The 26515-nt window shown below is 40.0% G+C and overlaps 3 protein-coding genes and 1 long non-coding RNA gene across 6 annotated transcripts in view; 2 read left to right on the forward strand and 2 right to left on the reverse strand.

The window, feature by feature from the left end:
* The window catches only part of LOC147147085 (uncharacterized), an 8310-nt gene extending 6532 nt beyond the window's left edge, over positions 1-1778 (reverse strand). The window contains exon 1 of the long non-coding RNA XR_015086712.1: positions 1698-1778. This is a non-coding gene — a long non-coding RNA (uncharacterized LOC147147085). The remainder of the gene's footprint in view (positions 1-1697) is intronic.
* Positions 1-15217, forward strand: part of LOC147147086 (uncharacterized) — a 16625-nt gene extending 1408 nt beyond the window's left edge. Inside the window, exons 2-4 of the mRNA XM_086029752.1 lie at positions 10055-10302; positions 10953-11093; positions 13846-15217. Of these exons, the coding sequence (XP_085885878.1) occupies positions 10298-10302; positions 10953-11093; positions 13846-14251 (552 nt within the window). The 5' untranslated portion in view covers positions 10055-10297 and the 3' untranslated portion in view covers positions 14252-15217. The remainder of the gene's footprint in view (positions 1-10054; positions 10303-10952; positions 11094-13845) is intronic.
* Positions 2878-13503, reverse strand: hsd17b3 (hydroxysteroid (17-beta) dehydrogenase 3). Of its 2 annotated transcripts, none has more exons than XM_086029750.1 (11): positions 13135-13503; positions 9786-9832; positions 8822-8897; positions 8631-8738; positions 8438-8505; positions 7985-8029; positions 7278-7312; positions 5983-6064; positions 5834-5899; positions 4817-4966; positions 2878-4292 (listed from the first exon to the last, which is right to left on the reverse strand). In XM_086029750.1, exons 1-11 carry the CDS (start codon positions 13286-13288, stop codon positions 4167-4169), a joined length of 957 nt encoding a protein of 318 aa, XP_085885876.1. In that variant the 5' UTR covers positions 13289-13503; the 3' UTR covers positions 2878-4166. The 2 variants fall into 2 exon arrangements, with proteins under 2 accessions (XP_085885876.1, XP_085885877.1); XM_086029751.1 differs by lacking the exon at positions 13135-13503 and adding an exon at positions 9986-10659 and having other exon boundaries at positions 9786-9899.
* A 309-nt stretch (positions 15218-15526) lies between the features above and the next one.
* Positions 15527-26515, forward strand: part of ipo11 (importin 11) — a 94374-nt gene continuing 83385 nt past the window's right edge. For both annotated transcript variants that reach the window (XR_015086711.1, XM_086029748.1), the window contains exons 1-5: positions 15527-15739; positions 20057-20206; positions 21730-21830; positions 23441-23513; positions 25682-25885. Coding sequence is in view for 1 of the 2 variants with exons in the window: in XM_086029748.1 (XP_085885874.1) it covers positions 20069-20206; positions 21730-21830; positions 23441-23513; positions 25682-25885 (516 nt within the window). In the remaining variant the exon portion in view is untranslated. The remainder of the gene's footprint in view (positions 15740-20056; positions 20207-21729; positions 21831-23440; positions 23514-25681; positions 25886-26515) is intronic.

A 26515-nucleotide genomic window follows, 5' to 3' on the forward strand; every position in this document is an offset into this window, starting at 1 on the left:
CTGCCTGCGCTTTGATCAAATCCACCAAAATCGTGCTACTCTAAAACTCGCAACTGTTTTTACCTATTCTAAGGTCAAATCTACTTTCTGTCACCAGATTGTCAGGTGCGCCAGGGGCGTGTTATAGAACATGCCCGTGTAAAAGGAAATTCATCCCAAAATTGAATACCTGTAACTTTTTGTGACTAGCGTATAATGTTGTCCTCTGTGACCCAGCAGCGGGAGGTCCGTTAAGAAAATGGTGTGTTCTCATGGGGGTAAATATCGAGGGAGCAGAAATAAACGTACGGAAGAAAAGCTGGATTTTTTTTTTTTTTTTTTTTGTTGCTAAACTGCCGTCCTCTCTGTTGCGCTGCCAAGGGCCCGTGCGTCACTTGATCCATTGTTTAGCGGACGGAGGTCTCGCTAAGCAAGCGGCGGCCTCCGCGCTCCAGCTGCAGCCCCTGCACTGTTTATGTTTGCAAGGCCCTTCGCCTTGAAGTGGGCCTACACAAGCAAAGCTGAGCCATGTGTGAGCGGCAGCCTGATCGAGAACTTTTGCTTTAGCCTCCTTTCTTTTTTAGGAATCCACCTCTCCTCCCTCTTCTTCTCATCATTAGCTCCTCATTCTTTTTCTGCCACCATCTTGTCTCCACAGTGTGGTCTTTAGGAGATGGATGGAATTATCTAAGATGTGACCACAAATTACTCCTCCTACTGCACTAACACACATTTTTTCAAGTAGTAAGTTACAGTGGAAGCTGAATGCCTCTAAAGTGGTCCGTTTTGGAATTTTCTAGAAAACTATATAGGGAACCCGCACTAATTTGTGAGCTACCATTCACGAGTATGCCTGTATTTTTCAGTGGAACATAATTAACTACTATTGGCTGTAAAATGCACTTATTCACATATTTTTGTGCTCTTGCTCAGGGCTCAGTTAAGGACCAATCACGACTCAGCTTCAGAGAACAGGTCAGCCGTGATTGGTCGTTACCTGAGCCCTGGGCAGTTGTGATGTCATTTTCAGTCGACAGAAGTGACAAAATGGCTGCCCCCAGAAATGGCAAAAAATGGGTGCATTATCTCTTTTTCCACAAACGCAATATTTATCAGAATGCCTTGTTTCAACTAGTGGGCTTGCATAAAACATTCTTGAAAAAAAATATCTTTGGGTTGACTTCCATTGTAAGCTATATTCTAAATTAAGCTATATTCTAAATTAACAGTACTCTTACTTGAGTGGCTCAAAAAACTCAAAGCCACCTTTGCTAATGAATTGAGCAATTCTGAATTTTTTTTTTTGGGGGGGGGGGGGTGTAGGACAGACAGTTTTTCACAGAGCTGAACATTTTACAAAAATTGCCCGTTTAGCGTTTTCGTTTAATAACTTCGACCGACATCCACTAGCAACCCCCACCCCCACTGAGCGATATTTGAAACGGAAGCCTCACCGCGGCGATTGAATACTCTCCGCGAATATAGACGATTACATAGACGGAAAAAAAATGGGCTTCCGACTTTGCTTAGTCCATCGATTATTTTAAGTTTCCCGCCTACAAAATGGCCGTCCGCCATTGACGGATAGAAGGAACCGCCTGGTTTTTCGCTTACAGGTTTTTTGATTGTGACAGCTGGGTTGATAGAAGATTAGGTTGATAATGATAGCGGATAGCGGCAATAAGAATGACTTCCATGTCTTAACTCTTGGCTCATACCTTGAAAATGGCTGCTGACCTCATCTCCTGGGTGGGCCGCTGCTGCTGTGCGCTTGTGTTGGATCATCTTTGGGCCGTTGTGTTTACTGAGACAACAAGCAAGGCGCGTCAAGGGAGGGGCGAGGCGTCACACAGGCAGCATCCTCAAAGACACCAGCTTCTCCTCCCCTTTCTCCCTCCCCCTTTGTCCCGCCTGCCTTCAACACTCCCAACACGCACACGCTCCATCACTCATGCGGCGACTGTCCTCCAGCGTGACCACCCACAGACTTTGTGACATGAAAACAACTTTCCCTTGACTCCCACTAGTTTGTTGAGGTCACTTTCATGGGGAATTTGTGCTCAATTGTGATATTTCAGCAGCAACCCCCAACAGTTTTTTTGTACCACCAGGGGTCAACTGGAGGTTCTGTTTATATGGCCCTAAAATCACACAGACAGGAAAAAATTCAATGTAGTGCACAATTCAGATTGATCAAGAATATGTAAAGTAACCAGGGGCGTTCAAAGGGAGGGGGGAACGAGCAGCCCCGGGCAGCCACCCGGATGGGGGATTGTTTTCAAAATCAAAATTTCAGAAAGACATTTGTTTTATAGGGTAATGTTGATGTTGAAAGATGCGTTTGGAATCATATTCAAGTGTTGTGGAATCATAGTTTGTGGTATATTTGCAGTTTAAACAATTCATTTAGCGAATTCTAAATATTTGTAGATGACATCAATCACTCATTTTTCCACTATTCACAGAGGGGCTATTTCCTATTTCCTCAAATATTGGCTCTGCTAGTACAGTGACATGGCCTGGTGGTCGGGGGAACCTTTCTGGTTATAAACATTATTGTGTGAATGAAGCGCTGCCATTTAGTTAAAAGGAGCAAGTCCTATTCAGTGTGATGAGAGCCGGTTTTGAAAACATGGTAAATTACAAGGTGGCACTAAGTCGTGGCATCACTAAATTACAGAGCACCGGAGGTGAGGAAAATCCCCTCCCACCTTGGGTTTCAGAGGGGTAAACAAATTTTAATTTCAGCTTCACACACAAACACACACACCTGGAAATTCCCACATTCCCAAGTGTGGCATTAAACTAAAGTATAGGCAATAACTTTGCCCCAACTAACTCCTGTTTTATAGATGTATCTGACTATTTTGTATTTCCTCAACCAGCAATCAATTTATTTATGTCTTTTTTTTTTCCTTCAACTTTATTGATCCAAGGCACGTTACATTAGAAAAATCTCACAACAAACAATAACACAAGCAAACTTAGCCCAAAAGTATACATACAATACTGAAATAATAATGCTCTCATTTCAGTTCTCTCACAAATGTACTTTCTAGTTGTGAAATCTGGGCCTGTTTGTTGAACAATTTTGTTCTGCCAGTCTCTGTACGTTACTGCTGGCATAGACGGATGGAAAAAAAATGAGCCCAATAAGGCCAAATTAGAAAATTTCCTGTGAAGTGGTTGGAAGTTACTTGTCTATGACTGTATATATGTTACATAAAAGTTGTTCAACAAAACTACTGGTCCCAATAACAACGGTGACGTCTCGCGTAGTTACAAACACATCCGCTTTGAATATAAAGGGCAATGATAGTAATTCTATATCAGCTGCTTTGCTGCCAGTGAAAAAATACTTCAGCCACATGAAGTATGGTCATCTAAGAAACGAATACACCACAGTAAAATAAAAACATCATAAAACAAACAGTGTGAAATTAAATACCTCTCTGACAGTATCAATACTGAGAATCATTACTTGAGTAACGTTTTGCTAAGTATTAAGTAACCAACTCAACACAATCTGACCAAATTTGCATGAACTCATGACATGTTTTTCTTGCCTTCAACAACCAAAAGCAAATCTAAAATTCTTCTAAATGGTCTCATACTTAAGATATCTCAGAGAAATTCTAAGCATCCTGTCCTGATTTACAACGGGTATCATCCAAAGCCTTGCCTTTTTGCAACCTCTAGTGGTCTCATTAAATATTGCACTACACGTTACAAATTCATACATTCAAATATCAACCCAAACCCAAAACTAATTGACCATGGGCTATAACAACTTTAAGACAGTAACACGCAGTGTGGTAGTTTTCCATTCACTTTCGTAACTTTCCTCTCACAGTGCATGCACTTCCTATATCCAACTTCATTTAAAGTAGTCAGACTTATATTATGGGACACATGTTATGTTACAAGTGAAAACTTCAAATATATCTCAAAAACTTTGAAACCATGTGTGAGGTCATACATGCAACTGAAATAACAGTTCAGTTTGTATCTAATAAATTACAGGAATCCATGAATATATGCGGTTTGCTAATCATAAATTCAGCTATTTAGTTGCAACAACTTAACTCAAATTAACCAACATCACTTAATGGAATCCGTCTTTATTTTGCACACTCCACTGTTACCGTAAAAGATGAACTTTACACTGTTATTGCACTCCTCATCCTTTAAGCTTCCCGCATTACAGAGCTGGATCTCTTTTCTGCTTGTTTTTTCTCCACGTAATCCTTTAGACCTTGTAGCATAAAGTCTGTGTGGAGAATCTTGAGTGGGATAGAGAGTAGTAACCAGCCCTGTGTGTGCAGATCCACAATAGACATTATTTTTATGTTCATTGCATCCAGAAAGTATTCACAGCACTTCTTTTTTTCCACAATTTTCTATGTTACAGCCTTATTCGTATTATGGAACATGTTAACTAACGCCCCTAAGCCCACAGTCGAGTCGGGGTAAAATAATACGAGCCTATATGCCGGTCCACCTCTGATTTTAAACGGGCTTCCGTCAGCGATTCTGACTGCGAACTTCAAAATCGTTGACGCGATGTCTGTAACACGGAAACACCATTCACTTTAAAAAAAAAAAAATGGACGTGTGTTTTTCACTAGCCAGCGTCGCTGTGCAATATGTACAGTATTTAATGCACAGTTGAAGAAATATTTATCTCACACACACAGTGGAGAAAATGAATCGTGAATGCTATGAAAAATCCTTTTGAGAACAAAAAAAACCCCAATTTGTTCCATTTTTTTTTAATGAGACTGTAAGATAACAAAACGTCAACAAAGTGAAGCGCTACTTTCTGAGTCTTCCTTACCAGGAACATGTGACAGATGCTGCCGTATGTTTTGTCCCCAGCTCTGATATACTGCAGCGAGCTTGTCACAAAGTCTCGTGGGGACAGCATGGTCGCGTTCGTTTGCTGGTAGCCCACCATGCGAGTGGAGACCCCGAAGGGTGTGACTGCCTGCGAAAGCAAGAAGAGAAGCGGTAAAAGGAAAGTCACGCCTATCAATTTTGTGTAGTTAATAACGGTGGGGGAACTTTATTGAGGGCCATGCTAAATTAGCAAAATATTTGAAAAATCCCTGGCATCGGGCCAAAACCTCACAAAAAAAAATCACATTTTGGTTAATTTCCTATTTTTTTTTCAAAAATCTATACTATTGGTCAGTAGAAACGCGTGGGTGTTACATTACGTAGGTGTTGCGACACATTATTGACCAATCTAAAGTGTTGAAAACGTATTCCTCTCTTTCACGATGCAATGCAAATGGTTGAACAAACTTGTCATTTTGGCAAGTTTATTGTTAGACATTATGATCATTTGTTGGTTAAATATTTTAGGGCAGGCAGCACCGTGGTCTGGTGGTTAGCATGTCCACCTCACGGTTCTGGGTTTTGTGTTGATGCCCTGTGTACCCCGCCCAAAGTCAGCTGGAATTGGCTCCTGTTCACCCACGACCGTTAAATGGAAAAGCAGTCTCAGAAAATGGATGGAGTTCATAATATGACAGCAGCCTCACAGTCATGAGGTTCAGCATTGGAATGACAGTTTCCTGTGTGGAGTTGTGTGTTCTTCCTTTACTTGTTTTGGTTTTTGCTAAGCTTCCTCTTGCCTTCCAAAATCACGTTAGGTTCATTGAAGACTCTAAATTGCCCTGGTTTGAATGAGTGTAACTTGTTGTTTGTCTTTTTGTGCCCTGTGATTGGCTGGCGACCAATCCAGGGTGCCTCTCACCCATGTTTTCTTCTTTTTTTTTTTTAGAATTGCGTGACAGGCATAGCTGTTGGGTCCCCTCAGTGCTTTAAAGGGTTTAGGTGGCCCTGGTACCTGTATAATAATGTCTTTATCTTTGTATTCTGCTTGAAGACCTTGAGAAAATCTCTCCACAAATATCTGCAAGAGTGATACACACAGGTTGATTTGAGGAATATGTTAGAAGCCAAAGAGAGCTTGAAGAACCGATGCTTGATACTCACTTTAGATGCAGCGTACAGCGAGTACATAGGGAATGGAATGGAGGCAATTCCGGAGGCAATGTTCACGATCACCCCTCTTTTCCTGCATAGCACACGCACAAAATCTCAGAAAACAGCCTGATTTCTGCAGTTATTAGCCACATCATTAGTTACCCCTGCACTGTACAACTGACATCATTGCACCAACCTGTGTAGCTACAGTAAATTTGAGAACCAAAACAGCTCTGACGCAGCGCAGTTCAAAATGACAAACTCAAGAGCACTTTCCTGGGGCCTCTAGCAAAATTTAATTTTAGGGCCCTCTATTTTAGTCAAAATGTATTGATCACTCGCACACCTACTATTAAGTCAGTTTAATAGTGTTACACTAGTGATGTCCAAACTTTTTACTCCGAGGCCCGCATACAGAAAAATGAAAGGATGCCAGGGCCACTTTGACATTCTTCAACTTCTAATCCAGCCAATTATTTATTGTTGCACCCTTTCATGAATAGTGGTCACTACAGTGGACAGCTATTTAAAAGTTCCTTTCGCCTGTATTAATTCATCTAAATTTAAAAAAATATTTTTAACCCTTTCATGCATTATGATTTAATGTTATTATTTAAAATATAAATATATTTTTTAGTTTAATTGATATAGGCGAAAGCAACTTTTAAATAGCTGTCCACTGTAGTGATATGAAAGGGTTAATTTTATATATTAGTTATTTTGAAAAACTGCAATGACACAGCTTTCTTTTAAAGGTGATGAGGTCAATAGTTCAGGAATTTTCAAGAATTTGACAGAGTCTTGCGGACCCAAAACCCACTAGAATAGATCTGCCTCCACATTGAGCAAATCTACGCATTCAGAAACAAAACCAAAGCAATTTGTGGTGACCTAACACATTTTAAAGCATGCAGTTAATTGAGGACTATTTTTATGATATGTAAAAGTAAAACTAGGTCTTAAAACAAACTAACTAAAAAAATTGAATAAACTCCCTTATTCCACCATTGTTCTTGCTCAATACTCCAGGATCTGTTGACTGTCAAAATTGCGGGGCACCTAACAGGTGCTCAGTTGGCTTATGCCAAACTGCATCCACTGCAATAAATATATTGTGAAATGAAAATCAATCACACGGCATTATTGTCTTTATCATTGGAATGGATAGCAAATGATTGTACAGGTGTACCTAATGAAGTGGCCTGTCGGTGCATAGTTAACCGCCAATAGTTGTCATCTACTACTAGTATCCATTATAGTTGAATTATTTGTTACTTCAAATGAAGGAAACATGGAAAGAAAACCTGTTTTCCATGCCTGGAAGGATTATTTTGCACATCTGTTGCACAAAAAAAGAGAAAGATATTTTAGTGCAATGCAAAGTGTTTTAAAAAAAAAAAAAAGCTGACAGAAAGGTGAACCTCCAAAGTCAAACGCAATACAGTCTGTGATGCTGGCTGACCTCCAAGTTAATGTCATTTCAAATGATTTTTCCGATAAGGATTGACGTGATTAATAAGTGTGGTGTTGTCTAAAATGTTGTGTTATTCATGCTAGCGTCTACTTGATAAAACGTATTTGTGCATTCCAGTGCATACATACAGTTCTATTCATGGCACCTCACTTTTACTACACTTTAGTTAGAGCTTTACCCTGAAATTGATTTTTAATTTTTATTTTTTTTAAATTTTTTCCAGTAATTTGTTGACAGCTTTCGCTTAAGACTTCGTTCATGTACGTTTGGCGAATTTAATTTTTTTCCTATACTGTCAGAATTTGGTGTGGGGAGGTGGGACAAAGTACATGTATTCCCTTTGGAATAAGGCTGTAGCATTGTAAAATGCTGACAAAAAAGTGCTGTGATTACTTTCTGGATGCATTGTAATGGATTTGATGATTTTAAACTTGACTTTCAAGGCACATTTTTTTCTGACGATTGTGTGTGTAACTCCTAATTGTATCACTTCTGTGACATTTGACAGGAGGTTCCACTGTGAATACAAGTTCTTACCTTCACCATGGTTTTCACATTACAATTTATCACCCTCGTGATTGTCTGAAAGGGAAGATACCGAGCATTGTAAACATCTAATCTTTGAGAAGAAAATACTGTGTAATGTTACAAATAAGAGACAGCACTTGGTTGATGCAATCAGTTTGGAACTATAGTTTTCAAGGTTCTCTACCCGAAAAGTATCTTAAGTACTCACACTCTGTACTGAAGTAGAAGTAAAGATACTTGCACAAAAAAAGACTGGTAAAAGTAGAGGTGCTGATTAAATTCCTGCAATTAAAAAGTACAAACTCTACAAATTGACCTACTAGTAGTGGGAGTAAAAGTAAAAAATCAACAAGTTCAGACACCTGGAAAATCTAATTGGGCACCAACCACTGCACCTTATGTAAAAAATGCCTCATCATTTGCCATGTAAATATACTTGTCAACATTTGGGCCACCACTGACCTGGTCCAGATCGTCATCTTCAAGGAATCTGCGAGGGACCACACTGGGCACCATGCCTACATTGTTAACTGGCACACAATAGCAAAAACATCCAGCTTTGATGGATTGCATTTGATAATGATTTCCACCCATTGTGTAGTTGGCCTGTGCAAGCAAATAATGATGACAATGATGATTGCTGAGGAAGTAGTACCTAATACACCAATGTCCAAGTTTTTAAGCTGCTCCTCAATGTCAGTGAAGATGCTGTCCCTGGTGAAGTCCACCACGACCACTTTAACTATCCGACGTGTAGTTTCGCCTGTACACAAACACACGGTATCTATACCACACAAGGCGATATAACAATGGTAGATACTGTCAATAAAATGATGTCATTCTTACATATTTCCCTGGCCACCTTGTCCAAAGCCACTTTGGTTCTGCTCATGATAACCACGTTCATTCCTTGTTCAGCCAGCTAATGATGGTACAAAAGAAAACTGTGGTAAAATATCGATGCAGCACTACTTTCCTATTAAGTCTTGGTGCCATCTTGTGGCATCTAGATTCTAGGGTGTTTCAGAAAGAGCGGTTTTCAGTGAATAGCTGGGTCTTGCGGCCACAGAAAAAAACACCAATAATTGAGGTTGTGAAAAGTGAAACACAAATATGCAGGCGTTATCATATAGTTAGCTGTTACAACACAGCAGGGGTTCTCAAAGTTTTTGGGTCCATGGATTTACAGTATGACAGGTTTGAAATTGTTTTTGCAGATCGCATCCATTTATTGCCATTAGGATTAAAAATTGCCCATTTTCTAGAAAATTTGTAACATTTCTGCTTCATTTATAGTTCGTATAAGGTAGTGTTATGAGAATAAAGTCGTATATTCTCAGGATAAAGTCATAAGATTATGATATTAAAGTAAAATTTAAGATGAGCTCATCATGATTTCAGTATATTGTGTATACATTTTATGACATTTTTGTTTGATGGTGTGCCATGAGATTTTTACAATGTAAAATATTAGCCTTGTCTCAATATGATTTGGGAAACATGGCATTAAGACTGTATTTCAAAGGTAGAATTAAGAGGGGGAAACAAAGACAACTTTTTGTAGCCAGGTATTATCTTTTAAATTTTTGAAGGCTCGCTGTACTACAACACAGTTTCTTTCTTCGGTTACAAGATGTGATTTAGGAGATATTTTTCTTATCAAGCTTAGCTGTGATTTAAATCGGATCATTGACGTATTCTGTGTGAGTCTCACCCCTGGTGTAACAGTTACTTTCAGAAAATACATCAGTATTGTGCCTCTGGGGCTTCATCAAAGTCATCTCCAATCCCAGTTTAAATAATGACTTACCGCCAAAGCGTATTGTCTTCCTATGCCCTCCGAAGCGCCGGTGACCACTGAAACAGCAACACTTTCTATTAGTTGACTCACCATTTCCTCCGTTCTAACTACAAGGCTTGTGTCCTACAAGGATACATTATTAATCAACACAATGTCAAAGAGGCTTGTGTTTACTGATTCATCATGTCTGAGTAACGTGCTGTACTTACAGCATGTTCCTCTGATAAAGAACGTGCTGAGAACGTGTCCAACTTGCCACTACTCTCTCATCTCCTTAGGCCCTGAATACTCAGATAACACGTTCAGTTTCAGCAAGCAAAGAGAGATCGACTGGAGTGAAGCTTTTCGGGCTTTTAATCAGATGGAACAAACTGGAACTGTTATAATAAAAGATCGGGCCAGCTATGTAAGTAATGAAGACATTATTTTAATGAACACGAATGCAGTAATATATTTTAATATATGGAAAAAAACAGCAACATTCCTAAAACTGCAAAACATGGAGAACGGTGATTCTCAAAATGTGGTACGTACTAAGCAAACACAGGTGGTACGCAGGACTCTCTCGGGTACACAAAATAATCATTGAATATTGTCACACTCACGACAATTCCGTTGAAATCTGTCATAAGTACTGTAATTTACGATTTCTGTAATCGTCCCTAACTGGGTCAAGTATCGACGGGCGCCCATTTCACTGACGAATGACAGAAACACGCCCTGCTTGTCTTGCATCTGTAATCCGCCAATAGACTACTTCAGACTGAATGTGAAATATCACCACGCGCTGCTTGTCTTGTGCGTGTTCATCGTGTTTGTATGCAGGGGGGAGTGACTTCACTTTGCTTCAAGCGGACAAGAGTTTCCACCATCAAAAAAAAAGTTTACACATCGCCAGTCAGTCTGGTGACCGACGATGGTTTTGTTGGCAGCTAACTGCTATCTTGGTTGACACTTAGATGTTTGTAAACAATTCAATCCACAAACAAGATACTCCCAGTTCAGAAACCTGTCCGCGTTGGTGTTCTTCTTGTAAGGTAAATGTGAATAGGATGTGAGTAGGAAATTAGCTAGCTACTGAGCTTTAAATAATGTTTATGAATGATGAAACCTCTGCTGTTCGCATCCCTCCCATGGCGTCATTCACAGACATTTTTTTTCCCCTTCTTTTTTTAGGCGGGGGAACAGAGTGGTGAAATATAAGGACAGAAATGTTAGCCCAAAAGTGCCAGCTCATCCAAAAAGCTACATGGTATCCATAAAATCTGCTGTCTTGATGGAGTCCCACTGGGCACATTCTTTGGTCCACATTTACTGGTATTTAGTTCACGGACATGTCTTGTTCATATTTGAATTATTGTTTTTGAATAGATATCTAAGATGTTTCAGATTGGTTATCATGAGTCACAGTTTCACAGTCCAGTCACAGACCTCATACCGAGAATCCAAGAAGGATCCAAAACTCAATAATTGTACATCAAATGTAATCAAAACATGTAACTGTTACAACTGAGTTCCGTCCAAAGATTACTTCATGACCATGTTCTTTTATTGTTTCCGATATCATGACTCAGTTAGTTTCATGAGACTTTGTACTTTGCTGTTAGTTTGCAATTATGTTCATCTGGCTTGATCGACCGTTGACCTATTGTGTTCAGCGAGGCTGCTACAGAAGAAATTAAAGAGAAAGGCAATCCAAACATATATATTTTTTCCAGAATATGTTCTGTGTAGACCCACTTGTCTAAACATGGCATTCTGATTAACATTGCGTTCGTGGAATTTTAGAAATCCACATGTTTTTAGCTAGCTCAGGGGGCGGCCATTTTGTCACTTCTGTCGACTGAAGATGACATTGAAGTTGCTCAGGGCTCAGATAATGACCAATAATGGCTCAGCTTAAGAAAACAGGTGAGCCGTGAAAGGTCGATATCTGAGCCCTGAGCAACTTCGATGTCATTTTCAGTCGATGGAAGTGACAAAATGGCCGCCCCTTGAGATGGCTAAAAGTGGGTGCATTTTGCTGCTTAACTTATATTACACAAACGCAATATTAATCAGAATGCGGGCCTGCATAGAACATTCTGGAAAAAAAATATGATTTAGGTTGACTTTCACTTTAATCATTTTGACTGCTGGTGGCATCAACTTGTCTTTGAGGCATATTATAATAGGCATCTATCTGTACCTTTTATTCGAAACGTTAGATATTGACAGGGTTCAGGTAGAGACAAGAGCAGGGATACTGAATGATAAGCATGACCATTGCCCTTTGCTTTGGACGTGTCCAAAGTGTACAAGATTATTATTTTTCCACAGAGTTACTGTTTAAGCTCACACAAAATCTGTCACGAGGAAATGAGGTTAACATTAAAGGCAACTGTTGGACCAGTTTCAGAGGGAGAGTGAGGTCTCCTCTATCCAGACGTTGCTCATTAGTGGAAATTAGTTTAACAACTCTGACACTGCCAAGGAGCTCAGTTGGGAAAACAATTCTGGAGTCACAAAAAAGTAATTCAGGTATGTATTAGATCTTCTGGACTGCCAGAGTCAAATACAGTGATTAATTCCTGTAGGTTGCATGACAAGTATTTGAATCGGCAATTCTGGACTTGTGTTGCGAGTTTGTTGACACAAGTGTGTCACTTGTGGCCACACTGCTGTGAGGAACTGTGCCAGACGATTACATTTATGAAGACTGAGCACAATGACTAAGTCTTGGTTTGCATGTCAATATACCATGTAACCATGTCATGTCATGTCATCTTCCAAACCGCTTATCCGAAACAGGGTCGCGGGGAGTTGCTGGAGCCTATCCCAGCCGTCAATGGGCGAAGGCAGACTACACCCCGAACTGGTCGCCAGCCAGTCGCAGGGCACACATAGACACTGTCACTGAGCGAGAATCGATCCCACGCTGCCCGCACACAACTCGGGCGTGTGTACCACTACACTATCAGCGGACACCATGTAACCAATTATACCTATTTGAAATGCGGCTCTAAATCTAACTTCAGAAGTTGAACTGATTTAATTAAACTATTTTGAGCACGGCCTAGATTATGTTTAGGAATTCATATTCTGGTCATTTTTGGGCACAATTTAGTTGTTACAATACCTTAGTTCGATTACATTTGGTGGGGAGCTTACAGTGCTGACTTTGGCAAGAAGTAAAAAATCTGAAATGTTGAATTTGTGACCAGTGAACCCCAAATAGGTGGGGGTTGACTGTATATTTAATCTGTTCCAATTTCATTCATACTACGCAGGTGATAAACAATTCTTTTGCTTGTAAACACAGACACACACGCACACGCACACACACACACACACACACACTCACATACAGTAAGCTTACCTGCCCACTCCCCCATGGACAAAAAGAAAGACTTTGGCAGAGGAAACCACCTTTTGGGATAAAGCATCCTAGCAAAAAGGAGCAGCTTCGCCCCATAGTAGATGACAACCAGAGCACCGAGAGTAGTGAAAAACCATTCCATTAAGCTCTTCATGCTTGTCCGGCACCTGAGATACACTTCTGTTACAACCACTGCTGCTTCAGCTGTGTTTGTGCTCCAGTCAGGATGTCGATGAGTGATCCAACCCAAATAAATATACACAGAAAATTGTGATCTTTGCCAGAGAGGACACTCCCTTCTAAGGAACAACACACACTCTCTCTGCCCCCCTCTGTCCAACAACTTCTGAACATGTCGTATCTGTCAGTGTCAGCCATTATAGCTTCAAGACACGTGACTAACGTTGGAACAAGTCTTTTAGCAGGGAGAGGCACAACTTGAAAAACTGCATTTGTCATACAGCTCTGTGTGACTAAGACGTCGTTTAAAGATCGGTTGCTCACAGTACATGTAGAGTGGATATAAAATGTCTATACACCCTGGTCCAAATGTCATGCTTTTGTGATTTACAAAATGAGACATCATGTTATGAGGCATCCTCCCAAGTTTTATAAATGTACTGAAACTGATTTTGCTTACATTTTATTTTTATTCATCCGTTTCAAAAGGTGGACGTGCCAAGCTGTAACGATTCACATTTCTGCTTGCAGCGGTGTAATTTCAGGAGTAGAAACAATGGGAAGGATGGCAGAGACGCCACTCTTGAGTCGAGTATCCATCAATCCATCATCTACCACTTATACGAGATCAGGTTGCGGGGGCAGCAGCTTTAGCGGGGAAACACAGACTTCCATTTCCAGCCACTTCTTCCAACTCTTCCGGAGGGATCCCAAGGCCTCCCCAGCCCAGGTGGGAGTCATAGTGTGTCGTGGGTCGTTACCGGAGCCTCCTGCCGGTAGGACATGCCCGGAACACCTCACCAGGGAGGCCTCCAGGAGGCATCCTAATCAGATGCTCCAGCAACCTCAGCTAGCTCCTCTCGATGTGGAGGGGCAGCGCCTCTACTCTGAGTCCCTCCCGAATGACCCGACTTCTCACCAGACCTCTAAGGGATAGCCCGGACACGCTGTGGAGGAACCTCATTTCAGCCGATTGTGTCTGTGATCTTGTTCTTTCGGTCACGAACCACAGCTCGTGACCATAGGTGAGGGTAAGAACTTACAATGTATCGACCGGTAAATCAAGACCTTCGCCACGACGGACAAATCCACCTGTCGATCTCCTGCTCCATCCTTCCCTCACTCGTTAACAAGACCCCAAGATACTTTAACGCCTCCACTTGGGGCAGGATTTCATCCCTGAGCCGAAGAGGGTAATAAATAATAGCGGTCTGCTGTCATATTAAGCAACGCAAGCTTTTTTTTACGCTTATGTTAGGTTTTAGACTGTCCCATGTGCCAGTCTACTGCAGTGTCCTTGGATCTCGTAAATTAAAATACGTACATATTTTATACATGTCATGCCACCTTACAAAATGCCACTCAAAACTTGCAGATTCACTTTGAAATATTTGTGGGCACATCAACATTGATGTACAGTGCATAACATTATTATTATTTATTATTATTATTTGATGTAAATTTCAGTCGACAGCAGAGGGCGGTATAATGTCAAAACGGCAGCCCACTTGGATGAAAACAGGTGTTTACATCTTAATTCGCAGTACAGTATTAATCAGAATATCATGTTTAGACTACTGGGGCACATTGAACATATGTGAAGACAATATTTGACTTGTTCCCTTTAAAATGTAATGTAACATAATAAAATAGAATTTAAAAAAGTCAATAAATACACTGGTTTAGTGAAGTGTAATTACTGAATGTATTGTAGTATTAATGTATGTGTGCCTTCAAGGGGCGTGATAGATTGAGAGACGACAGGAGTTAGAGTTGGGATATTCTGGTTAGTTAGTGTGTGAGCATGATCATCAGCTCCTTGCGAATGTTCTCATTTTCTATTTGTGTTCGACTGCCCTGTACAATAAACAGACCGAAAGTTCATTGGAATCGGTGACACGGACATTACAGTACCTTTATTGTTCTAATCCCAATGTCATTGCTGGAGAAACTTGGTGAGTTATTAATATTACATGTATTATATAGATATGAATCTTATACAGACTTGGTTATTTAGTTGAAGTGATTACAGGCACCGCAGAGAGCCAATTATTTGCACACAATCTATTACAAAGTAATTTGTTATGTGCCATTTTTTCAACACAACACCTGTCTTTTGTAACTTACTTTCATTGTTCGGACGTGCCTATTGTACTGGCTCAATTGTGACTAAAAGTATACCCTTATGTTGTAATTCGTTAGTAAAGAAAACGAATGCAGAGCGTGGTTTTGCCACTTTCTATCAGACTGACCAGTTTATCGTTACTTGGAGGTTGACGTCATCAAGGCGCGCCGGGTTGTGTTGCTGGCGCCATTCTGACAAGCGTGTATTCCCCCTCCATCTCTCTGCCGGAGTACCACTCAATTCAGCTTTACTTGTAATTTACCTACTGTTGTGTTTTCTCGTCTGCAGTCAGTCTTTTAGGTGAGTCTCGTTGCATTTCTCTCAACTACGTGTCGTTTGCTCATAGCCGAGGATAAAGACGTTGTCGGCAGCTAAACGTCCATTAACCCCAGCTCGTTTGCTATTGAATAAGTTTAGCTCCCTCGCTAGCCTAAAACTTAGCTTTGCTGTTTCACATATTGTGTGTATTTTGGTTAATTATCACTGCTTTCGTAACGAGTGTCAACAAAAAAGGCCCAACGAAATGCCTCTGCGAATAATCCTGCGCTTTGTGTAAATCATTGATTACAGGACTGACGATGTGGTTAACCGATTATCTTACATTTAATCGCATTTTTTTGTAATATGTGATGCTTTGTGCAGGAAAGCCAAATGGTCTGTTTTAGAGAGGCTGGGATGAGAGGCCCATGTTGGGGATAACTAATGTTATAGCCTAGCAAGCTTGGACACCGTTTGTGTCATGACAAACAGTGGTAATGTTGCCTACTTTTGACAGCTGCGCAGCATAAAAGGACGACATGTGCATGTGCGTATGAAATGTAGGAATAAACAACATTGCAAGCATTGTGAAATGAATCTAATGGGGCAAGCTAGATAAGTGTTAATCAGTCATTACATTGGATTCTTGGCATTCTGATTTGGTCCATCTGGTTTGGACTTGGATGAACAGGTGGGCGTATGTGACGTGATGCTATTTAACAGGGTAGTAATTTTTCAGGGGTTTTCCTGGCTCATGATATAGATACTATTGTGATATTTAACATGTACCTAAATTAATGACATTTTTATCTGATGAAAGAAGTATTTTTTTTTCATGCGTAACAATAAGCATGATGTTCTTTGCTAATTAATTGTAAAAACTTAGATAATGTCCAACTATTGGGTGGCGATGCACATTTAAGTTTCCATCTGACTGGTCAAATTCGGAAAAAAGCTTACAGTTCCATAAAACAATTATTGCATGTCTTTGCGATATGCATATTGCGTAGGCCATTATCGAGGTATCGGTATTTTTTCGATATATTGTGCAGGCCTACTTCCTAGAATGTATAAATACAAACCAGTTTATCTTATTTTATGTAACTTTCAGAGCTTTTTAAGTGTTTTATGGGCTACCTTCTTTAGTACAGTTTTCCGTTTCTATTGTTGAATTATGGATAGCAGTCATGTCGCTTTAAGGCATGGGTCAGCAACTTGGTACCCGCGGACAGCCGTTAATCCCCGAAGACCACATGAGTAGCCTGCAAACCTGTTCTCAAATTAGCTCACCAATGTGATTTTCCATGATATATGGATTTATAGAAATAAAGTGTTACAAATTCATAAAATTATCTTTAAATTTATACACACGATTGAGGGGGACCATTTTACAACGAAGCATCCCATCAATACATATTAAACAAACAAGCCAACGTAATCCAGCGAACCTAACTATGTTCACTTGTTATTGTCTAAAAAAAAGCAAAAGGAAAACAAAACATTACTCGACGGTAAATGGGGCGGCCATTATGCCACACGGCTTCCGCAATCCACAGACGGATTATGGCGTTAGATTGATGCCACAATTACTTAAGAGTAATGTCAAATACCGGGTACAAAAATGTGTTTCGCGTGTATGTAATGTTAAATACCGTGTACAAAACCTCTTACTTACGAATGGATGTTGTGCTCAGAATTTTTTTTCCCCTCCCATTTTGTGAGTGAACTTGGTACGCAACACTACTCAATGTTTTTTCCCCTGCATCTCATTTAAGTCAAAGTGCATGCGTGAGAAGCACCTGCCTGGTACCTCGCTTGCCGAATTTACGTAGGTTTGTATCTGTTCAATCGACCCTTCAGACAAGCCCTTTTATCGAATGCGCAATAGCGTTCCGATATTTGGAAGTGCTGACGTAGCAGACGACCAGGAAGTACAAAGTGAGGCTTTTCCCACTGGTTTAGATAAGGAGACCACACCTTGACAAAATGTATCTTTCATTGTTACAAAAAAAAAGCCCAGTCTTTGCTCATTCTTTGCTCATTTCAAAAAGGAAAATCAAGAGAGAATAACTATATTTCAGTGTTAACACAGTAAATGCTCTTTATTTATCAATCTGCCTCCATTGTCCTCATGCCGTTACTTGTAAATAAATCCGCCAAAATAGCAGTAAATCGCTTGCCAGCCCCTCTCTCCTCTTCCCTTGGAAACGCTTTCTGATGTCACAACGGCGCTGCCGTAAATACAATACAATACAATACAATCTGGGGGCGGGCACAAAATTAGCTGGAGACAGCGGCCTCGCAATTTTGAATGCAGGCAAAACCCTGGGTTCTCAAAATACGCATTAAGTTTTGACGACATCGCTGAAGACAGGATATTTACGTAGGCAGAACCGGCACGCGTAATCTTGAATCCATTAAAACTTGCGTTAGATTAATTTGATTCCATCTTGTTGACTTATTGTTAATTTTCATAGCCATGTTAATCGTGAAATAAATAATGACTGTTATGAACACTAGCATTCATTTTTTTCTAATTATATTTTGCAATAACGTTTTTAATTAGAATGAATGCAGTCAAATGAAATCCTTTTTTTTAATTTAGTTTTGTGTGTGTGTTTTTTTATGTTAGCAAAAGTATTATTCTGTAATTAAAAATATATTTATGTTAATGATACATTTAAATGAATGGAAAGAATGTTTCAGATATTAACCATACCATCACCATTGATTTGGAAGAAAAAAAGAATTTAAACTTTAATTTAATTTTGACTTCAATTGTATTCTTTTTAAAAAAAGATTATTTGAACACGTTTTTAAATAAAAGCATTTGTATTAGTAACTCAGTTAAATTAAAATGAAATGCTATGAACATTCCGCTTGCCAACCTCCATTTGTTTAAAATATGACTGCAAGCACTCTTGCTAATGATAAACGGCTAACTCTATCACCTTAATCCTTCGTCCGTTCTCAATAGACCCGTTCAATGGATTCATATTTGATGCACTCACACATGTGACAATTGTTGATGCTAAATGTGCCTGAATGCTTGTGCTGAATATCATTACAGCAGAACATCCCTTTCAATGTCTACTACTCGTCTGGAGGTGGCAGTGTTGCTCAATGCTAACTCGTCTACTTGCCAACCCTCACCAAATGGACAAAAGTAGAATGGAGTCTGGTCTCCCCCTTTATACTGTCTTGAGGACAGTTTTCACTTCAACATGGGAATGTCTTAGTTCCTCCCAAAGGTGTTTGCCGAGAGTTCTTCTAACTACACCAAACTCATCCCATGCCTTTATGGACCTTGCATTGTCATGCTGGAACAATATATTCTGTTAGTTGGAAGCCTACAATTGTCAAAAATGTCACGATAAGATGAGACATGAAGATCTAGGGGGAACTAAGCGGTGTAGTCCCGCCTCTTATTAATTAAATGACAAAGAGGTGTGTCTCAATACTCTTGTCCACGCACTGTGCTAGAACCTCGGCTGGCCCGAGACTTTGTATCCTGCTAATAATCATTAATATTAAACGTCTGGAATTAACTGCCTGTCAACTGATTCTGACTGCAGATTACTCACAAAATGAGGCAGCGGAATAAAACATCAACTCCTGCAGCATTAGTAACCTTCACAAGTTTTCGAATGCTTCAAAAAGACATCCTCCCTGCTATTAGGAACCGAAGTTGCATTATTGAAGAAAGCCTCTCGAAATGAACAGGGAAGGTGACAAGTCTCATTGCCTCTTAAGCCAAGTGGAGACAATTGTGGACCTGAGAGGCTTGCACATAATTGAAAGCAGTATTCGAGACAATGACAATGCACTTGTTGAGGTTAATGGCTTGTGTTGCCTTAAATTGGGGGGAAAATATTTTGCAACTCAATTTGTTCTGTGACTCCTTGACTTCCAAGTCATTCTAATTTCAAAACAGTTTCCCCATAGGAAATAGCGGGAGAGGGAATTGTTTGTTTCTTCCTGACTATAAAGTGTTTTGAAACCTTTATTAATTCTACCGTTTCTTATTAGTTTTACTAAATAACATTCTTGAGTCCCTGAAGAGGGAAAATAATGCCTTATGAATTTAACACGCACCACAGTGAGGAGTGTTGTTAACAAGTCTGACACATTTGAATGAATAGAAACATCACCGAGGCTCCAAAATCGGGAAAAATAGAGACCTCAGTCCTCCCATCCATCAGACTCTGAGGTCGCATCCACTGAATGTGTTTAAAACCCGAACCGCTCAACTCATAACAGTCAATCGCAAAAGCGAGTGAGACGGTGACGTATTGTCTGTTCATACAGAACTTTTAAGCAGCAGGAGCACTGAAACCTTTCTATCTGTCTTCCTTTCAGGTATATCCAGCTATGGATATAGACGGTGCCAGTTCGGTGGTGTTGAAGACTTTAACCCAAGCCACCAGTCAGGACACGGCCGCGCTGAAGCCCGCCGAGGAGCAGCTCAGACAGTGGGAGACACAGCCAGGCTTCTATTCGGTCCTCCTGGTGGGCAAGACTTTGAGCAATTTGCATTTGAGTTTAGTATTTTGATGCAGGTCATTTGCTTTGGGTGTATGATTTTTAAATGCAGGAAATATGGGGTTATTATGGAGCTTGATTGGGTTAAAAATGACAAATGGAAAAATAAAAATCAAAATATGGACATATTTGATTACCTGTCAGGGGTCTTGCTGAGTGTGTTGTATTCAGCCATGGCCAGTCTCAGCATTCTCGACCTCATTTGAGTGTCAGCAAACTATAAGTTGCACAAAAGGTTTTAGCTGGTTATTTTTCATCTTTTTATCTGTTTGTGGTCCCGTCATATGTTTTGATATTGTCTGGTTTTCAATGGTTATCCATCCAAAGATGTACAGGATTCGCGTAAGGTGGACGGCACTGGCGTTTTATATTCATGATATAATACGAAGAGTTTCATTTTCATATTTAGCATCTTTATACATATATTTAAGCTTTTAAGAATATATTACTTTTGTGTAGTTATTTTTCAACTTTTTAAAACTTTTTTCAACATACGACATTTTCACGCACACAAAACATGCGATAAAAAATGTTGACTATAGCGATATCGATATTATTGCGATAATTAACATGTAGCTAAAGAAATGACATTTTTACTATATAATGAAAGTCCATAAATATTTTTGTTGTTGTTAAGAATCGGAATCGGGAATCGTTAGGAACCGGAATCGAATCAAAGAACCGGAACCGGAATCATCCAAATTCAAACAATGCCCAACCCTACCTATTACAGAATGTGTTAATATTTACAGACATTTTCAGATCCTCTTTTTCCCTAATGTTTGAAAAAAAAATAAAAATAAATTCCTGGGATTGAATGGCTGGACTGTGAAAAGACAAATAAATTCATCAATGGCAGTGTGAATGAGTTAAGTACACTTTTTGTGAACAGCCTGAATCTGTTTAATTTATCTACATCATCACTGACTGATCAGTTAATACATATTTCCTTTATTGTTCTACATTTCAATGTCAATGTTCAATATATTCTTTGGAATTGCTCTTAGAAAGGATGAACTGTACTTGAATTATTATGCCCTTATATCAGTGGCATAAAAAAACCCATCAACGATAATGTGATAGTTTCTGAGAAAATGTATCATCCTAAAAAATGCGTTATGGTGACAGGCCTAACCTTGGCGTTATGCCACTGGCAGCAGCCGGCCATTATTTAACTTATTTAATGATGGGCACACCTTTAATGTGTAGCAGATTGAAATTATGTTTAACTTTGCCTGTATTTTAAATTTGTAACTAGGGATGTCCTGAACACATTTTTTGCACTCGAGTCACTTGATTTTGATTTTGAGTATCTATCGATACTGAGTTCCAATCTAATACTTCTGAAATGCATTCAGAAGAAAAAAAAAAAAAGAGCACAATGTGTATCCCAATTGTTTCCTTAATTTTTCAACTGAGCTAATAACGCTCCTTATTTTAGTCTGGACAGTTAGCTGATGAAATGTACTGTATGGCTTCCCTTCCCTTAGAACATCTTCAACAACCATATGCTGGATGTGAATGTCAGATGGCTGGCAGTACTCTACTTCAAAAACGGCATTGACAGATACTGGAGGCGAGTGGCCCCACAGTAAGTACATTTTTCACCTTTTAATGCCTCCCTTGTTGTTGTCTCTTTGCCTCAGTCTTTATTTCACTCGTTTTATTGCCATTGCACTCATGTTTGTTTTGGTTCCATTTTCCTGTTACGGCTCTCCTATGTGTATTGCGCCTTTATTACTGTCTTTACTGCTACAGCTTGTGTCTTCTCTCTTACCGTCCTCCCTGATTATTTATACTGTATATATCCCACGCTTTTTGTCTTTTTAATGCACGCAGATCTATGTGGCCTTTGTGCTTTCACTGATCCCCATGTGTCTTAGGCTACTTTATGAGATGACTCTAGTCGGATTCGAATGGAGCATTGGTCCATAAATCCACTGGACAGCTGCAGGCCCGAGGTCTTCAGTTCTGCCTCAGCAAACCTTGAGTTTGGCCACTTTGTTTCTCGCTGTTGTTTTCTTTCTTCTCCACAGTCTCCTCCAAGTTTGTTTTACACCTGTCAGTAGTTTAGTGAAGTCACTTTCATTTTTCAGAGTGCTATGTAAGGATTTTTGGGCCACCATGTAATTTGATTATCTTTGGGCTCATTGCCATGAATTGAAAAGTAGAGCGATGCCTGATATGGCATGATGCAAGTGGTGTCACGGTACGAAACTTAGGCCACATTATAAGGTTGTTGCACCATGTTAATAACGGTATTTGACAATGTACTGTAATGCGCCAGAAGAAAAAGGATGTTGTCTTGGCATCCCCATGTTTTTATATTGTTTTATATTGTAGCACTGCAGCCGAGATAGAAACGCTCAAGAACCTTGCAGATTTCCTTTTGTCTCTCAGGTTCACTCAAAGGCAAAGGAAAAGTTCATCCGTTCCAGTGCTCACTGACCAAGTTTTGGTTGTTTTCAAAATTTTTACGACCGCCAGAATGTTTGAATGTTTCCACTGTGTATTTTGCGCTGCACTTTACTGAATACCTGCGCATTTACTTGTGTGTTATAAGCCCCTGGTGGTTGCCCAGTGACGGTGTATATTTTAATCTTTTGCACATTGCCATCAGGTGCCTAAAACCTCTTTTACTTAAGCACATGCCTAGGCGTCATAAATTGTTCCACCGTCCATGTTTACCTCCTTCTCCTCACTTTGTCTGCTCAGTGACGCATCGCGCCGCTCATCAAGCACTCCCCCGCTCCATTAAGCCTCAGCTGCAGCTTAAATCTACGGATTCGTTTTTTTTTTTTGTGTGTGTGTGTTTTACAAATTCAGTGCACAAAACAGCAAGGGCAAGATCATCAGCTGCTATTTTGTAAACGGCAAGATGTTAATGGAGGTAGAGGATTTATAGCAGGTTGGCAGCTGGCTGGTGCTGTTGCTACACAAAGATTTGAATTCATCCTCCAGCATCTTAGTAGACCCCATTTCATATTTCTGTTTGGACTTGTAGATTTCAAATAAAGTTGTAAAGATTCTCCCAGGAGCGTGGCAGGCTTGCTGTCTTCACAATGCACAGGCTCAGCTCTGCGAAGCAAGCACTGCCATCTTGCAACTGGGATCTCTCAGGGATTAAAACCCGCATTTTCTTTGCGCCGTCAGATGCTGTTTCTTCTTCTGAACATGTTTTCTTTCTGCTTCTTTTGTCAGCGCTTTATCAGAGGAGGAGAAGACCACGTTACGTGCGGGGCTCATCACAAACTTCAATGAGCCTGTCAATCAGGTTAGTGGTTTCACTCCACCCTCAGTCACACCTGACTTGATGGTGGACTCCATTAAAAAAAAAACTCGCAGGGAAGTTTTGTCTGTAGCAAATTTTGATGACATGCTGACATCTGAAGCAGGTAGCATATCGTCGCTGTCATGTGAAATACACTTATCTCCAATTTTGGAAACTTTTAATTTAGACCTTAATGCCATTTGTGTAACGCGGAAACATGACTCAGGTAAAAATAAGAAAATGAAAAAAAATGGAGATAAGTGAAATCTGGTTTCTGTGAGTTTATGGAATTGACAACAATACAATGATTCTGATTGTTACCACAGAGGAACTCTTTGAAAGGCAGAATACACACTCAGCCGTTCGGGATTGTTCTGGTCGTCCACTGGACACAGCTGGCAAAGATCAAAGGCATGAGAATGAAGTAATTTGCACTCTTTGCCGACTTGCCGAAAGTGCCGCCTGACACTCTTTCAAAGATAACACAACCTAGCTCGCTGCCTCCAGGTGTGGACATAAGATAGGACATTTTCAATGCTGGTGTACCATAACCTTTGAACTTGAATACCCCTAAAGTCGTACAGTTTCGATGTTGCTTGTGACGAATCTGCAGACTGGACAAAAACAAAATGACTGGGGTCCATTTATGTGCCTTATTCTTATCTTTTGGCCACTGAAACAACTATTGGCCTGAATGTGAACAATGCATTGCCACACGGTGCCAAGGCATTTCGCTGAAAAATGTGATAAGAATGGCAAAGGGCAGCAAACGTGACAGTAAACAATGCAGTACAACGGGTGACTGGCGACTTGATCTCTTCTCGTGACATCACTCGCGAAAATGATCAGGGATTGACGAACATTTGCATTTTCGTGGTTGAGTGCGTTATGAGTCTAATTATGAATCTGGGTGGGTTGTGTCATAAAAACTAACAAAAGTATGCTTAAATTACTTTTAGCCGTTAGTATTACTCAAAAGACGGTTGTTGAAGTGTACTTCACATTTAGTCTTAAGTTTTTTTCAAAGTACTCTCAACATAGCATCACTGTCATTATTATTGGAGTAACATAAGTTACCTAGCTTAATGCTAACACACAATAGGAAACACCATTAATGGCCTAACAGAAATTGGCATAATTTTTGCTGTCATTTCAAACCAATTTACTTAAACACAAATGTGGCATTAAAGCACAAAAATAGAACATTCCACAGTACTCTCAGCTTTTTCTTTTCTACTTCTAAGCTCCAAACTTCTAAGTCAACTTCTTTGAGACGACAGTATCTATCAACTCTCCCCATGTTACACTTTGGCCACTGGCAGGCTAAGGCGTGCACACCACAGGGTGCAGCACACTCCCTTTATTTATTTATTTTTTTTATCTCCGATACAGTATGTGCTTAATCTGAACCAGTGCGTTCTCTAGACCGCACGTTACGGTAGTTACAACTCTACTCATGTTTTTTCCATTTGTATTGTTGTAACTCAGAGGTCGAAAATGTCTTAACTTCATGAAACGAAGCTGTCATAGTGTGACATCAGGGCACCACACTAGACTTGATTTCAGACAGCATCAGGATTAACTATACGTATGTTTGTCTGGCACTGGTTTTATTTTGAAATACAAGTGAACAAAGGGCATTGATTTGGTTCTTCTGTGACCGTTGTTTTGCATTTGAGTTTATCTGTCAGTGCTGTTTGTTGAGAAGTAGCACTGACTGTGAAGCATGTTTATTTTTTTAATGTTTTACACTACATTATTGGTTATTTGGTTGGGTTAGGAGCGTATATTCTATTTCACGGAACAGGTACCTTCCTATAATTGAATGAAAGTTAATAATGTTGAAACGTTAGGCAAAACGTTGACTGTGCCGATAATGAAGGTTTTATGATGGTGACAGTCAGGACTGTAAACAAATTACATCAAATATAATTGATCTCAGGAAATTGTGTTTGACCAGCATCCCAAAATAGATTGTTTGACTTTGAAGGTGCAACTGCATTTTAAAGCGTCAGACCGCCCAAGCAGACGTGTTTTTAAGTGGTCTCGCTCACGGATTCTGTATTTTTATCTAAATGCAGTGGCACATACCTCTGCCGTTTCATGCTTATTTTGCCTGCGATCGTTCTCTTTTCAGTGTGTGTGTGTGTACGTGCGTGCTTTGCCAACAGATAGCAACCCAGATCGCGGTGCTGATAGCCAAGGTAGCCCGGCTGGACTGCCCTCGGCAATGGCCGGAGCTCATCCCCGTTCTGCTGGAGTCTGTCAAGGGCCAGGATGGCCTGCAGCAGAATAGAGCGCTGCTCACCTTCTATCACGTTACCAAAACCCTCTCGTCGAAACGTCTGGCACAGGACAAACGGCTGTTTCAGGATGTAAGTCTCCTCTTTTTTGGACAGATTTTGTCTCTTTAATTGTGTTGTTTTGTCTTTTACCATGACCTCTCCCTTTGCCAATATTGTGGTTTGTTTTCAACGCGCAGTTTGATGTGTTGCCTGTAGGTGATGCTGTTTATCTGCTGTTAGACCTCCAAACGTGCCATTTGCATACAAGTGTGCCTGTTTTTTATGCATGATTGACCTGTGTGTGTGGATGTGTGTGTGTTTATACAAGGTAACGTTCCCTCCGTTGAAGCTCTGAGTCTCTGCAAATTCCTGAGTTTTTCTTTTAAATGCCATGCAGTGTTTCCAAGAACACAAGACAAAAGCAAAAAGATGGAGTTGAAGAATAAAACATGATTTTAGGGCAAATAAATGATCAAACAGACTAACGAAAGCCCTGCTGTACTCCCTCAGCTTTGGAAGCTCCCTACATCTCCACATCCTTCTAATCTTTTCCAGACATTTTTATCCTTTTTTTTTTTTTTTTACTTGAACCCTAGACATGTACCTACCTCATACTGTGATCGGTGGTGGATTTGCAGTTCTTCTCTAGGGGCTCCTTTCATTTGTTAATAAATATTTCTGTCTTGGCATTTTTAATGTGCATGGTGATCACCTCCTGAA

This window comes from Filicampus tigris, chromosome 5 (genome assembly GCF_054856515.1).
Source record: "Filicampus tigris isolate MCC_2025a chromosome 5, RoL_Ftig_1.0, whole genome shotgun sequence".
Classification (NCBI taxonomy): Eukaryota; Metazoa; Chordata; class Actinopteri; order Syngnathiformes; family Syngnathidae; genus Filicampus; species Filicampus tigris.

What these genes read in the sequence shown, in the direction of transcription:
- hsd17b3 (XM_086029750.1), bottom strand. Translation starts at nt 13,288, where the DNA reads ATGAAGAGCTTAATGGAATGGTTTTTCACTACTCTCGGTGCTCTGGTT. An exon ending in AAGATGACGATCTGGACCAG is followed by an intron (nt 8,030 to 8,437) that starts GTCAGTGGTGGC and finishes CTTCCCTTTCAG; the next exon opens with ACAATCACGAGGGTGATAAA. An exon ending in ATAAAGACATTATTATACAG is followed by an intron (nt 4,967 to 5,833) that starts GTACCAGGGCCA and finishes TTGCTTTCGCAG; the next exon opens with GCAGTCACACCCTTCGGGGT.